Genomic DNA, 14,558 nt, shown 5'->3' with positions numbered 1-14,558 from the left:
ACAACCGGATTGTTTTCGTTTAGGTTTGTGTGCGTGTTCGTTTGGTTGTGGGCGTGTGTGTGTATGTGGGAGTGGGTGTTGGGCGGGTGTTTATATGTTTGTGCATGTGGAGAATTTTGTTGCATTTGGCACAAATGAATAGTAGACACAAAACGGGGCAGGCAGAGACAGAGGCAGAGGCAGAGGCATAGATAGGCAGGCGGCAGGCAAGCACACGCACACACACACACACACAGACACGCACAGATGCCAAAAGTGTTGTTGTTGTAGCAGTTGTTGTTATTGTTGTTGTTGTTGTTGTTGTGGTAGTGTTGTATAATGCATTATTGTAAACAATCAAGACACAAGGATAGCAACAACAAGCCGTTGATTTTGTATACAATTGAATTGAGGATTTTACCAAATTGAAAGAAATAGTATATATGAAAAAATAGAAAGTAGAAAAGAAACAGGACAAAGACAAAAAACGGTTAATAATATTGAGAAATTGGTGTGTATCGATATTTGTATTGTATTTTTGCATAATTGACTACTTGTAGCGTAAACAACAAAATGATGTCTAAGTTTTATGTAAGAGAGATGATGTGGGGCCCCGAAATTATAAGGTTTACATAAACACTAGCATAGTATATCATATGAAATAAATTTGGTAGAAGCATTGCTTCATTCACATCGAAACATATTTGTATATGTGGAGTACGGCGAGTATATTAAATAGATAGACAACGAGTAGACAAACGAAAAATCTACTTAAATATAGACACATACTTAGACAAAGTGTGCTAATTTTAACTCGAAAAATCACTTGAGTTTTACTTACAATTGACATTGCATTGACTTGGCAATTAATATCTAGGATATTGGGTTTTGGGATTTGGATGCGGTTGTGTTTAAATTAAACGAAAACTAAGACATATGAACTACGTCCAAATATCATTTCGAAATGTAGTCGGCGTCTTTCTTAGGCGCACAAAAGTAGGCAACATTGAGAAGAAAACAAGCTAATGCATGTATGTATGTATTTATATATAAATATGTATGTATATGTATTGGTGGTTCAGGTGTGAATGCACAATGTACATGTTTGTATGTTTAACTGGAAAATCTAGCAGATAATCCAATTATATTTATGTTAGTATAATGTTCAGTTTATGTATCTGTATCTGTATCTGTATCTGTATCACAGTGGACGGCTGTCCACATCAGTTACACGGGCAATTGAGCCCAGTTTGTGTTTTCACATATATCTATATAAATAGTTGCTAGAAGAATGCTTTATTACACATTTAATGTCTGCTGTGTTTTCTTTTTTTTTTTTCGTTTTTGGTATCTGTTCTATGCATAATATGTTTTGGCTATAGATTAATACATATTTATATATAAAACTATAAACGAATCGCGTTCGCTACTTAAAGATTTGCTACCCAAATTTACGCTGGCCCGCTAAACCTAAACACACATCTATGTTGTCTCCAATATCTGTGCGGATCTCTTATGCTGCAAATGCAAATAACATCGATACAAAGAATTCTATTTATGCTTTAATAACTCTATTCGACTCGCGTGAGTTTCTATTGTGTCGCGTTTTCACTTTTGCGGCTGTGGTGTTTGGCTTAAATGCAAAGATTTCAGTTGTGTAATATACCTATATACCATATATATATATACTATATATACTATATATTTGTAGGTAAGTGGTAAACGTGTTAAGCTGCAAAGCGTACTCCGATTTCGCGACCCGACTTGCACTAAGTATATTTAGTATAGTATGGACATATCGATAATGCAAAGCTCTTCAGATTTTCGATATGTGATTTGCTGGGATTTCACTCAAAATTTTTTTTTTTTTTGTTTTGTTTTGTTTTCTGTTGGGTCATGAGCATCGGGGTGGGGTGGTTTTGTCTGATTACAAGTCCTACGAGTTATTTCGATGCTTATGCATAAGTATTCAATTTTTTTGCTATACTAAGTGAGTATTTAATTATGTTGATTTGATTAGCGCTGTGCTCCAATTATTGTTCTCTTCCTAGAATTACCAATCAGCTTAGCTAAATACATTATTAAATATTGAATCGAGTTGAATCCCATCGAGTTACTTGTTGATTACAAATACACACATTTTTTGCCACTGGCATTATGAGAATAATTTTTTGTGATTTTGATTTCGATTTGAATTTTGATTTTTCTTTTTTTTTTCTTGATTTAATGGCCCTGCAATTTGGCCAATTGCCGGGAGTTTTCCATTTGAAATTCTTCCATTTGACAGTATATTATGTATCTGCATTGGGCAAAATAGAAAATATGTAGATATCGCGAGAGATGTTGGAAGAGAAAAGAGAGAGAAAAATAAGGCACAAGCCAATTAGTGCGTTTTGACGGCATTTCAGACATGCTCTAAAACACGCACACAAACACGCCACATTTGCATGTATGTAATTATATATATATATATATATATATCTATATATAGGCATATAATACATACACACAGATACTCTTACGATGTACGAGAAGACAGATATAGTTAGATGATAGTGCAGCTACACATAGTATATGGAAACGTATGACGGCGCATGAACAAAGTTTATAGACGAGAGTATGGTTAGTCTTCAGTCAACAACTACAACAACAATCAGGACACTTAAACGCGTCTCTGGACTATTTCCACACTGGTTTACTGGATGATTGATAGAGCGCAGGCTGAGCTTAAAGTGATGATATGTACGAGAATATATGCAAAGCCGTTTAAAATCAAGAAAAGCGTCTCTAATGCTTTTATATGAGTGTGTGTGTGTGTGTATGTGTGTGTCTGTTGGATGAAGTGAATAATGAAGAAGAAGAAGCACACATATACAATGTAAATATATAAAATAAATGCTGGCACATTACTTTCCTTTATAGGAGACAAATTTGTCCCTTTCAGAATCAGGTATTCTTTTCAATTATCTCTTGTAGATCCGAAATGCAATGTTAATATTTCATAAATTCTAGCAATATTCAGTTCATCAAATTTTTAAAATATCTCCTATGTTAATTATTTATGTACAGTTTTTTATATTTTTTCTAGCTTGCATAGATAAATCCTAATTATAAGCTATCTCCGATTATGAAATGAACAATATTTGAATTAAATTAACGTTAACGTTTTTTTGGCATAAACATTAACATGAACCTTAGCATTAACATCAGCATTTACACTGACAATAAAATTAACATTAACATTAACGTCAACATTAACATAAACATCTATATTAATGTAAAATAGTTAAAGCTAGTTGGGAACAAAGCTCAGGTGGATCTGAGCAGCCAATTGATGTTGCATTCAACCTAAACCTTTTCCAAAAATATATTTAAAAGTGATTATTCAACACTAATACTCTGCCCTAGGTGAAATTCCTATACTAATTGGGCAAAAGCAGTTCTCTGATGATATTGAATATTAACGTAAAGCAGATGAAGCCGATGATGATGATGGGGATGTTTGTGTTTATGATGGACCATGCAAAAATGATGAGACAAACAAAATGAATGAAATAATGAGCACAATAGCAATAAACAAATCAAATTACAGGCATGTACGATTATGTAACCGACAATGGGAGAAAATGCAAAATAGGAAGAACCCAATCAAATGTGAACGAAACAATAGAAATTCTAATCGAATGGGTACAGTAATCAAAACGCTGTTTAACGCTACATGCATACTTATTATGTATACAGATTGGACAGAGAGTTGTCTCGGTATCGAAATCGACAACCGAAACCAGGGTTACATAAGGGACACACGCACACACACACTAATCATGTGGATGTGAATGGAGGCGGGCGTGGGGCGGACACTCACCTTGCGGGCAGGATGAGGGCATCAAATTCCGTATTAAGATGTCGTCGTATTATGTTCTTTGATGGGGGAATGCCCAGCGCCGTAGCCATGGTATCGCCCGAAAAGGATGGCTCCAGCACAACAAGTCCGCCATGGACGCCGCTATCTGCAAATGGAGCCGGACACAAGGGTTCAATTCAGAACATTTCAATTGAAACTCAACACTGAAGTGCTTAAATGGCACATTATCATTATCCAATATGCAACTGATATCCACTTGCAACGGAACAAGCAGAGGGATGCTCCATTATGGAGTACAACGAACTCACCCTTCAGGTTGTCCGCGTACTCGCCCAGGTCAATGGAGCGCACCCAGCGTATGAAGCGTTGGTTAGTCCAGACAATGGGATCCGTATCGACAGTCTCCGATTGCACCCGTCGCATGGCCAGCGTCTGACGGTCATATTTGACAATGCGCAACACGTGAATGCCTAAGAGCAGGAGCGAAGCCAATATGTTAGCTGTCAGTTGGGCATATTCCAGCTAAGGACTGCTGCTGCTATTACATACCATGTACAATGCTGGCCTGATGGAATTTTCGCGTCACACCGAGAAACTTTTCCAGCTCCTTCTTGGACAGGGTGTCCAGCATGCGGGCATCCACCAGCGACTGCAGGAAGGGCTCAGCATACTGCGGCAATCCGATGTCCGGCAGCCACTCGGTGGCAACCCAAGTGTGACCCAGTTGTGTGATCAGTGGATAGCGCACCAGCTCTGGACGTCGCTGCTCCTCAATGGCCAGGCGCAACTTCTTGCGATGCATGGGATGGCCCAAACCCAAGCCGGCCTCGAGCTCAACGTCGTTCAGCTCGAGCAGCACCTTGCCGCTCTTCACGTTCTCCGCACAGCGTGCGCTATATTGTGGCATGCCCAGCGCCACCTCCAACCAGGCCAGCACCTGTGTGGCCCGCCAGCGTTCTATGGGCAGCTGGGATGCCTCACGTAGCAGTCGCAGCTTTTCGGCATAGCCCTCCTCGGATAGTGGATTCCATGAGTAGTCGCTGTACTCGGTCACTCCATCGGCGGACATGGCCTTGCTCTTGTTACGGGAGCGTGCAAAGACGCGCGAGATGCTGCCCCAGGTGCCGCCGCGTCCATTTCGTGCGCCCAACGGTCCGCTTTTGTTACCAAACTTGCGAGTTATGGCGCCAGCTCCGCCTGGTCCCTCGGCATCCGGCGAGAGCTGCTCCACGGATCTAAACGTAACAAATATAAATTCACAACAATTATACATGCATACCAAAAGACTTTTTTTTTCTTGTGTTAAATTACCTGGAATAGGCGCCCGAGTTCAGAGGTGAGAGTGTAGGACTGCGTTCCTTGGGCGTGCCAACTGCAAGATAAGAAGATGAGTACAAAATGGGCTGGAAAAACTTTCGGCTACTCACATTGGTACATGTTCTGGCTGGAGACTAGAGAGATGCTGTCCGGATCGACGGTGATGCAGGGCCCGTTGTCGCAGGTGCCGTCGCTGAAGTTGAGCTCCCCGCCGGTGCTCTCGCGATCGCTGCTATTCCGTAGGCCCGAGTCATTGGAGCAGGAGTTGCGATCTCCGACTGTGGCGCCGGAGCCACCACTGAGGCTGCCGCTAAACGCCGACAATGAGTTCGAGTTGCCACGGCCACTGTCCTCGGCTGTGCCACGCAGGCCGCTCAGGTTGCCCGCTAGACCTGAACCGCCGGCCATCTGGCTGAGCATGCCGGACGCAGCCGATGGTGGCGTCAATGGTGCGAATGAATGCAGGCTCTCCTGGTCGGATAAGCAGCCCGTCAGCTGGCGTCGCGCCTCTTGCAGCTGTTCCTGCAGCCGCTGCAGCTGAAGATCGCGCGCCGATAGCTGCTGGGCCAGTGCGAGTGAGCGCTCGGCCTCGTCGCGCGCCTGCTTCAGCAGCTGGAAGCGCTCACGGTCACGATCGCCCGAGATCTTGGCATTGGTTGACTCTGTCTCGCGCACACGCTCCTGATAGTTGCGTATAAAGTCGCGCAACTCCTGCTCCTTCTCCTGCAGCGAGGCGCACAACTGTTTCACCTGGCCCAAGAGATCGGATTTGTCGGTGCGCAGTTTCTTACGTTCCAGCCGCATGGTCAGCAACTGATTTTTCACGCTACGCAGCTCCGTTTCCAGCCGTTCTACGCGCTCCTGCGACGCAGATGGCTGGGCTGCATCCAGGTCGGCGGCGCCTGGTTCAGCACCACCTACGGCTCCGTCCGTCGAATGCTCGAGCAGCCGGCGCAGGCGGAACAGCTCCGCATTCAAACGTTCGTTCTCCTCGCGCAGCTTCATGGCTGTCTCTGCAAGAGAACGTTGGGTTTTAGATGAGTATGTGGCCAGCCAGCTGGCCGGATGGAGTGCCGCGCTAAGCTCAAGCCGTGGAAAAGCGGGGACGGTGTCGTTGTCGATGATGCTACACGTTAGTTAGCAGCTTGCCCCATGGCTCCTATAGCTACTATTTATCTATATGCCAGGCGTTCTACCATACTTCAGGCCCCCAGGCCAACTCATCCCGCCAACACTTCCAGTTGACATGTCGCCCAGTCAGCTGCCAACTACTTTGCATGCCAAATCTCTAAACACAGAACTACGAACGAGCAAAACTAAAGAGTGTGCAGTGTGTGAATGGCGCTTGAGCAGGAAAAGTTTTCGGTTTAAACTGAAAACAAGTTAAATGGGCTAGGTCAAGGATCAATCTGGACAAATTCCGAACGGGTGGCAACTAGCCAGGAGGGGGATGGGGTTGAGTGTGTGAGTAGGGCATGCGGGTTAAATGTTAATGCGAGTGCTGATAGGACGTCTGCTGTGCTCCAATTAAAAGTACAGAGCGGAAATGGCAGATGAAAAGTGAGGAAAACGCAAGATTGAAATGGCGAATGGCGCATGGCGAATGGGGAATGGCTTTATTACGGGTGCGGGTGCAAGAGTACGAGTCTCGGATCGACTTACCTGGACGAAATATGAACTTTGACTCGTCATTGCGATTGCCATCAGGAATGCTGTTCGAGTTTATGTGTTGGCTTGTGGTGCTTGCCTCTAGCATCAGCAGCGCGGCGGATGCAGCCGATGTCGGTGAGCAGGACGTTGGGGATGCCAACGGCTTCAGCACGGCCGTGGGCATGGGTACGGGCATTGCCGTTGCGGATTTAACTTTCATTGTCTTCGATATGGTAGGTAATGAGGCTGCGCCGACCGCTGCCAGCTCCGGTTCCATTAATTTCACAATCGAGCAAACATCATTCGCATTTCTCTTGTCGACTGCATTTATATTGTTGTGTATTGAGTATTTCCCCCCAAATACACACCAAATGGGGAATTTCAATCGAATTCGTGATTTTCGTCAATAAGTGGGTTGAGTGTCCAAATGGATGGGGGTTGGGGGTGTTAACAAAATAAATAACAACAGTAATAACAACAGCAACAGCAACGATTTAAGCACATCATGTTAAATGTAAATGTTAATGTTAATGTAAATGTTAATGATTATGTTAAGGATTATTATGTTTAAGATTATGTAGGAGGGCTGACACAATGGAGTTGAGTATGTTTGCGTATGTGTGTATGTGAGTGTCAGTTTGATTAGATCTTTGATTTGGATTATTCACACACACGTACACACTCACACACACAGACGCACCCACACACACACAGGGAAGTGGAACGTGCAGGTTTCTATTTGATTCTGAATAGCTAAATACAATGTGAAAACCAAATGCCATCCGAAGTACTTAAACATACTTAAAAAGGATATTTAACAAACATAAAATGTATATACAACAATCAATATGCATTTTGAATTTTCAACATTTAACTAAAATACGTAATTACATTTATATCATATTTTATTATAGTAATTGGAGATGAATTCGATTTGACTTTTTATCAGCGAATTCACTTTAAATGAATTTCAAACTCATTCATGTGTATATTTAACTTAAATCGTTGGCTCACACATCTATTTTATTATTATTTATTCATTCAACTCTGCACGTTTTTTCTTAATAATTTGTATTAAAGGCAAGGCTATAAATTCCATTTTAACAATTGCGGGAAATAAATTCGCAGTAATCCATAAGTTATGAAAAAAGCTACAATAAATGCTGGCAATTATTTATAGATACCCATAACCTAATCATACCTAGTCAGGTTAAAAAAATATCAAATTGCATTTAGTTTTAACAGACTTGTATAGGATGAAATTTGTAACGCTTTATGAAAGATATAAACCCATGAAATATCGAAGACTGAGTCGTGTTTGGAAACTATTTGATTGGATAAAATCAACTTTAAGAAGTCTCATATTGAATATCTGACTCTTTAAAAAGGAAACTGCTCTGAGTAGTCAGTTGCAGCCACATCAAGATGTGGCAAATTTGAGGGGCTATGCTAATGCGACCGCATCACATAGGGATGTGCATCTCGTCTGGCAGCGTGATTTGCGATTCCCTGCAGCTCGATTGCTATTCGACAACAGCTGCCGCAATCTCGATTCTAATCCTGATGACAGCAGGTCGGGTCCGCGTCTCCGTAGCTGAATCCATCAGAGCGGCTTGTACAGCGCTTCGGTACGTTTTGTGCCCGGGCCATTAAAATGGCTGCTGCTATCATTCTGCGAGAGTTTTGCCGGGCAGGCGAATTTCCATCTCTTTGGCACACCCCAACATAATCTGAACCCCAACTGCACTTTGGCTCGTTTTTGCTAGCCGCCGCATTTCCAAATCCAGCTGCGTACCCATTGCCGTTCCTAATTCGAGTAAGTAAGAGATTTGCGTTTGTCATCTTCTTCATGTGCTCGTTGCTCGAGTTTCCTCGATTTGTTTTCTGGCATATTTTCCACTGCTCGGCTCTGATTTGGTCAACCAGCCCGATTTTAATTTTAATTTTTAATTTTACGACTAACATCGCAAAAGCAACTGCAGAGAGTGTCCAGTGAAGGCAGCTTAACGTATCCTGTTCAATACCTGATGCAAATACTGTGCAACTGATTGTGGCATATGCAAAATACCCAAGTAAATTCAGTTTTCCGAATTTTTAATGCAACAGACTAAAAACCATTTCAGCCCAAACTGTTTTTTGCCTCTCGTAAATCATAATCGAAAAGCAATAGCACAGATGATACAAGGCATACGGAAAATGTGCCCAAATGCTATTCCTGTAATTGAAACCCATTTATTATGGCACCTGTTTTCGATATGTGCTCAAGGTAAACAAAGTTTCTTTTCGGTAAGAATAACCAAAGTGAATGGTGTAATTAACATGTGAGAGGGGACTAGGAACAAGCAAGAGTGCACTAGTTGGGTGTGCCAGACTAAGAGGTACCCTAAGCCCAACGTAACGCTGGCAAACATTCTAACTTTCTTTACCTTTCTTTGTCCAATTTTGGGCATATTAAATTGTCTATATACCAAAGCGCAAGGCTCTTTTCGGGTGATTGGAAATGGTATCCAAAAAGTTAAATTATGCTGGTAAATCCAGCTCTGAATTTCGACCTTTGTTGAAAAAAATTGGATTAAACATCGATAAAGAAAAAGGATAGATTCGTGGTAAGTTTGGTATAGGAGCATATATATTAGCAATGGTCAGATCTTGACAGTTTATTGTCCTGATCAGAATTATATATCCTGCTACACCTGTTACATACGCACGAAAAGCAACCTACCCTCTTTATCCAATTGCAAGGATACAGGACATCAAATTAAGGTACGTATATGCAGAATTTAAATTGTTTTTTGTGTGGCAGATAGTGTAACAAAAGAGGACAATTTGTGACTATGGTTTATGGTCGTTCCCGTGCTGGGTCGCACATATATATATATATATGTATATACATATGCAATATATATATATACGCATGTGTGCACATGTAAGTGCTTTAAGCCCTATCCAGATGCAGCTGAGCTAATTGCGCCCACTCACATACCCACTCAGCTGGAATGTTATAGAAATGCATTTCGGGGAGCGGGACAGGCTGGCACTTACCGGCGTTGAGCTGGCTGCCGCTGGCGTTGACCTGGGCCAAGTGACCGGCGGCAATCAAATTTGAGTTATTCGCATGGATCATGGCTGCCGTGGATATTGTGGTGCCGGAGTTGGCGCTGCTGCCATTCACTAATTGCGACTGTGGTAGACCAATCCCAATCCCAATCACCGCAGCTTGTGCTTGTCCCAATGTGTCGCCCTTGGCGGCCAGGCGATTCTGGTTGTCGATGGTCATGGGTGGCGTGAGCGTCTGATTGCTCCCATTCGAGCTGGCCGGGGAGCTGCTGCTGGTATCGGAGGCAGAGGGTGTCAGTTCCCGTTTGCCTGCCAGTAGGCTGTTCTGCTTTAATGCGGATGGCGCTGCGCCTGCCGATGAGGTCGAGGAGGCGATGCCTCCACCAGCCGCCTGGTTGATGCAGCTGCTGCTGCTGTTGTCCAAGGAAAGCACCGGCTTAACGGGCTTGTTGTTGTTGACGGACTTCTCTTTGAGCGCACCCACACTCGAGTCCAGTGACTTGACAATTTTCTGCAATGTTGGACAAGCGTTTAATGAATGCAAGCACTTCAATTAGCCAGCGTCTATGCATAAGTAGGATAGTAGAGATGTTCAAAAATAGAGAGACACAGAGAGAGACAGAAAGTGAGAGAGCGAGAGAGAGAGAGAGAGAAAGGCGGATAGAGGCTGATGTTGTACACGTGAGCTCTGTCCGAGTCCGAAGTCAATTAGTCAATGAAAATGTGTGAGCGGGGGGTAAATTGAAAAATTTGTGGAAAGTGGAGATGTGCCAAAACTTTTGCAAGCATAAAGTATAAGCATGTGAAAGTGGAACAGCGCTGAATGGCGAGTGGCATGCAAATTGTATGTTGACCCCTAACCCTAACCCAGCCCACACCCCCAATTCCCCGCCTACCACCAGCGGCGCTAACAAGCAAATGAATGAGGCCCAATTAGGTTAAACATCAAGTGAATGGGGGGTATTTTTTTTTTGTGGTTGTTGTTGTTGTTGTTGTTGTAGCGGGGCTGGGGCATGCAGGGTTGGCACTTGGATTGGTTGTGTTGTACTTGGTGTACTTACGGATTCGCCGAGCTTGTGCAGCGAGGCATTTATGCGATCCGGATTGCGTGGCGGCGGCTCTGGTGGCTCTGATGCGGCCATGGTTGGTCCGGCAGCCAGACCGTTTATTTGCATACCTCACACACAACTGAAGCGCTCCCAGTCCTAGTGCCCGAGAGCCAGAGCCAGTGCCTGTGTCTGTCCCAGTCGCAGTCGCTCTATGCTAGTTGCTAGTTGCCCAGATATTGAATACGAATGTACAAGTGTGCTGCGCCCGACCGCAAGTATTTCAACTGCCACAATTTGCACCATGCGCAGCCCGCTCTAACATTCTGACTACCATTACAAACAGACCCGAGGAAATACGTACACAGAGTGGGGGAGACAGAGAGAGAGACACACACCCGATATGCCACAGATGTTGGCCGCTGATTCCGATGATGATGTTTTCCTCTGTCCCAGTTCGAATCCTTGCTTTTAATCCCTTAATTGCTCAACTTTTCGTTTGATGATTTTCGTTTTCAGTAGCCGTCGACTGCGAATGCATCTGTAAATAAATGAAGAAGCTTTATTGAGCCATTTCTTTCCATAGCTTGTGGGCTCTTAATTATATATATATCTACCAGAAATACATATAAAGAGGAAGGCATTTTAAGTTATTTATACATTCTTTTAATATACTAAAGAATTTTCAAGTTTAACCTACAAAATCACGATGCGCAAAAAGTGAATCTCCAAAGCTCTCCAGAAGCGAAACGTACAAAGCATCGATATATCGATACTTTTCACTTTATAGCATCGATGCTAATGCAGTACTTGCCGAACACAACTATCTCTAGTATTGCCCGGAGGTTCCTTGAACATCATTAGTACTATTTGAGGGTATATACCTTAGTCGATTTGGGCTTAAAGCTCTTTTCGTACCCTTTTTACTGCTGGCTGTAAACACTTTATCGCAGTCGGACCTTATATGTGTGGGTATAGATGTAATCCACTGCTCATAACATCGGTTTTGAGTTGTTTCCACTCTTCTATGCATCCAGTTGCGTGTCAGGAGTCGGTTTTAGTGCACTGCGTCCGGAAAATAGTAAATGTAAAAGCAGAACGCTTGTAATAGAAACGGTAATGGGTACCGCCAAATGGGTTAGGGTTAGGTGGGACTATACAGAAGTGTTGATTTGGTACATATATATTATGTTGAGTGCTTTCCAGAAATAATTTACGGTTAAGCAATTTCAGTTTTATGCGCACACGTTGTTCAGAGCCTTAACTATCAGTTCTTGCACCCATTTTATGAGCGCAGCTTGAGTATTTTACAAAATCGGCAAAAAGTTATGTTTTCATTAATATTTTTCATGCGCTAACTTTTAACTGTAAAACATTAATGTTACTTCGCCTCATACAATACTCTCTCTACTTATCAAAAGCCGATCGAATGAATAACAAAAAGTTTCGTTCAACAGTTCTCCAACAATTGTGGGTGGAATATCTTAAAATATACAAATGTATATAGCTTTTTTAACCTCCTATATAAACCAAATAGCACCATATATAAGTGCCTCTTTTTATATTCGCGTGGAGTGCAGTTCTGAATTCAGATTTTAATCCGATTTAGCCAAAGGTAGAACAAAAACAGACCATGAATGGTGTCCAGTTCACGTTAATCTTTTTTTGTTGAGGTAAGAAAAAATGTTCACAAATAGCAGGCTTAGTAGCGGCCTCATATGCTGGTGACTGTCCAGCGGGCGGTGTTCAACCGGAAAGAGCTCTATCTCTGGTGCACCTTGACTCGAAACCACAAACATATTGCTGGGATATGAGAATAACATGACCACAGCCACACACGCAGCACAGCTGCAAGTGAAGTCAAGCTGGGGAATCCCACTGCCTCAAATGGGACTAATGTGTTTTATGGTGGTGAGCTGGCGGAGTGGGCGTCCATTCCCTTAACTGTGGGACAGCTGGAGGCGCCAGAGTGGGAGAAGTGAGCTTCGTTTGCATGTGGCAAAAACAGGAACTTTAATCATAATAATAACACACAACTTTTCGGTTAAATCCGAGCATACATTTACATGCCCCCACCAAGGCATACATATATATACTTGTGCATATGTATAGACTTACATACATATATGCAAACAAGTTCATTTCAACTAGGAAAATTTATATCTGCAGTTTGTGAATAGGGTTGGGTTTAATAATACACAAGCTGGTTCATAATTGAAGCGCTCTATTTTCTGCACTATTTCAATTCTGCATTCTGAATATAATGGACAATACTGCTGGGAAATATGCTAACCGAACAGGCTTTATATTACAGCATAAAATAGCTTAGTAATCATTTTGAAAAATTACTGTTTACAGTGTCAGTGTTGAGAAACGTGTATTGCTGTACTTGCAGAAGTTGTCACCTCGTTGAGGGCCCAACTGTAGACTTAATATTTAACCTTGATTAAAAATATACACGTATATATCAATAATAATTATTTTATTATTTTATTTATGATCATGGTAACCGTGTTGTCTTCCGTTAAAGATTTTTACTATTTGGAAAATTTGATCGAAATTAAATATGGAACTGAATTATAGCGAACTTTTCGATGATCTAGAAGTCTACGAAAATCGGGCGATTCAATATCCTTACATACCCTTACAGAGCCCACCTAAGCCTGTAATTAGGAAGCCCAACGAAGCCTTTTATGTACACCTCCAGGATGCGGTGCAGGAGCAGTATCCGGCATTTGTTATGGCCTATCGCCGCAAGTTTAACGCAAAGACCACGGAGCAGAGACACCAAAGAGCCGAGGAGTGCAGGAAGCATTTCATTAATCAGCGCGTGGATCGACTCTCGAGCAGATTAGCCAAAGTGGCATTGCTGACCTCTGACTACCATGCCAAGCGGAACAACAGCTGGTTAACGTTGCGGAATCACTCGGTGCAGGACATGCAGAAACATCTGCATAAACACCAGCTCAAGTTGATGATGCGCGTGAGGCAACTACGTGCCCATAATAAGCAGGTGCAAAAGCGCAGCGAACTATTGCGATATAGAAACTATCTGACACGCATTGCACTGCAGCATGACGAGAAACGGAAACGCATTGGAATATTTTAGCTGGAAATATATTCAGGTCTGTGGCAAATAGCCTCGCTCTGAACATATTTCCCACTAATAATGTCTATGTATTGTCCGGGTCCAGTAAAAACCATCAACTGGCAATGACGAGCTCAAAAGTTAAAGGACTTTTAAATGCGTCAAATGTTCTAACATGAAACTAGCTCCAACTAAATCACTTGTCAACCTCTGACATATTCCGTTTTTGGCATGACTCATAGAAAAGCGCATAAAATCAGCTGCCTGGCAGCCACAAAAGCCAAATGCCACTCCATTGAATGGGGGTCAGGGCAATTTGCTTATAAATATGCTCGATTCAAAAGGTTCTCGCTGTAGTTTTTTGTGGCTAAAGTTTTCTCTTTGCAGAAAGTTTGCGTGAATGCATCAAATAAGCCATAATTAGCCAGGTCTTCGCTACACTCTCGCCCAGTGGTTGAATCAAGTGGCGATTATGGGTTTTTGGTTAAGCACAAGTATTCCTCTCTATGGGTTGAGGTTGGCAACCGTTCTTGTGCAGCGTCAAAGACAGTGCTCC

General features: G+C 42.7%; 2 protein-coding genes across 9 annotated transcripts in view; one reads left to right on the top strand and one right to left on the bottom strand.

The window, feature by feature from the left end:
- Positions 1 to 14,558, bottom strand: part of Liprin-gamma (liprin protein kazrin) — a 45,175-nt gene that overhangs the window by 3,170 nt on the left and 27,447 nt on the right. For 3 of the 8 annotated variants that reach the window (XM_015173562.3, XM_015173561.3, XM_015173559.3), the window contains exons 2-9: positions 10,930 to 11,455; positions 9,854 to 10,379; positions 6,824 to 7,132; positions 5,272 to 6,174; positions 5,156 to 5,216; positions 4,394 to 5,079; positions 4,153 to 4,314; positions 3,845 to 3,989 (exon numbers count right to left, since the gene is read on the bottom strand). In XM_015173562.3, coding sequence (XP_015029048.1) covers positions 3,845 to 3,989; positions 4,153 to 4,314; positions 4,394 to 5,079; positions 5,156 to 5,216; positions 5,272 to 6,174; positions 6,824 to 7,132; positions 9,854 to 10,379; positions 10,930 to 11,043 — 2,906 coding nt within the window. In that variant the 5' untranslated portion in view covers positions 11,044 to 11,455. The other 5 variants (XM_070209776.1, XM_032435972.2, XM_070209775.1 and 2 more) reach the window with 5 other exon arrangements.
- Positions 13,481 to 14,023, top strand: LOC6625801 (uncharacterized). The gene has a single exon (XM_002050863.2). The coding sequence runs from the start codon at positions 13,481 to 13,483 to the stop codon at positions 14,021 to 14,023; it is 543 nt and encodes a 180-aa protein (XP_002050899.2).

The sequence above is a fragment of the Drosophila virilis genome, chromosome 5 (genome assembly GCF_030788295.1).
Source record: "Drosophila virilis strain 15010-1051.87 chromosome 5, Dvir_AGI_RSII-ME, whole genome shotgun sequence".
In the NCBI taxonomy this organism is placed as follows: Eukaryota; Metazoa; Arthropoda; class Insecta; order Diptera; family Drosophilidae; genus Drosophila; species Drosophila virilis.
The sequence above is the reverse complement of the archived record's forward strand: the minus strand, read 5'-3'. Positions and strand labels throughout refer to the sequence as shown.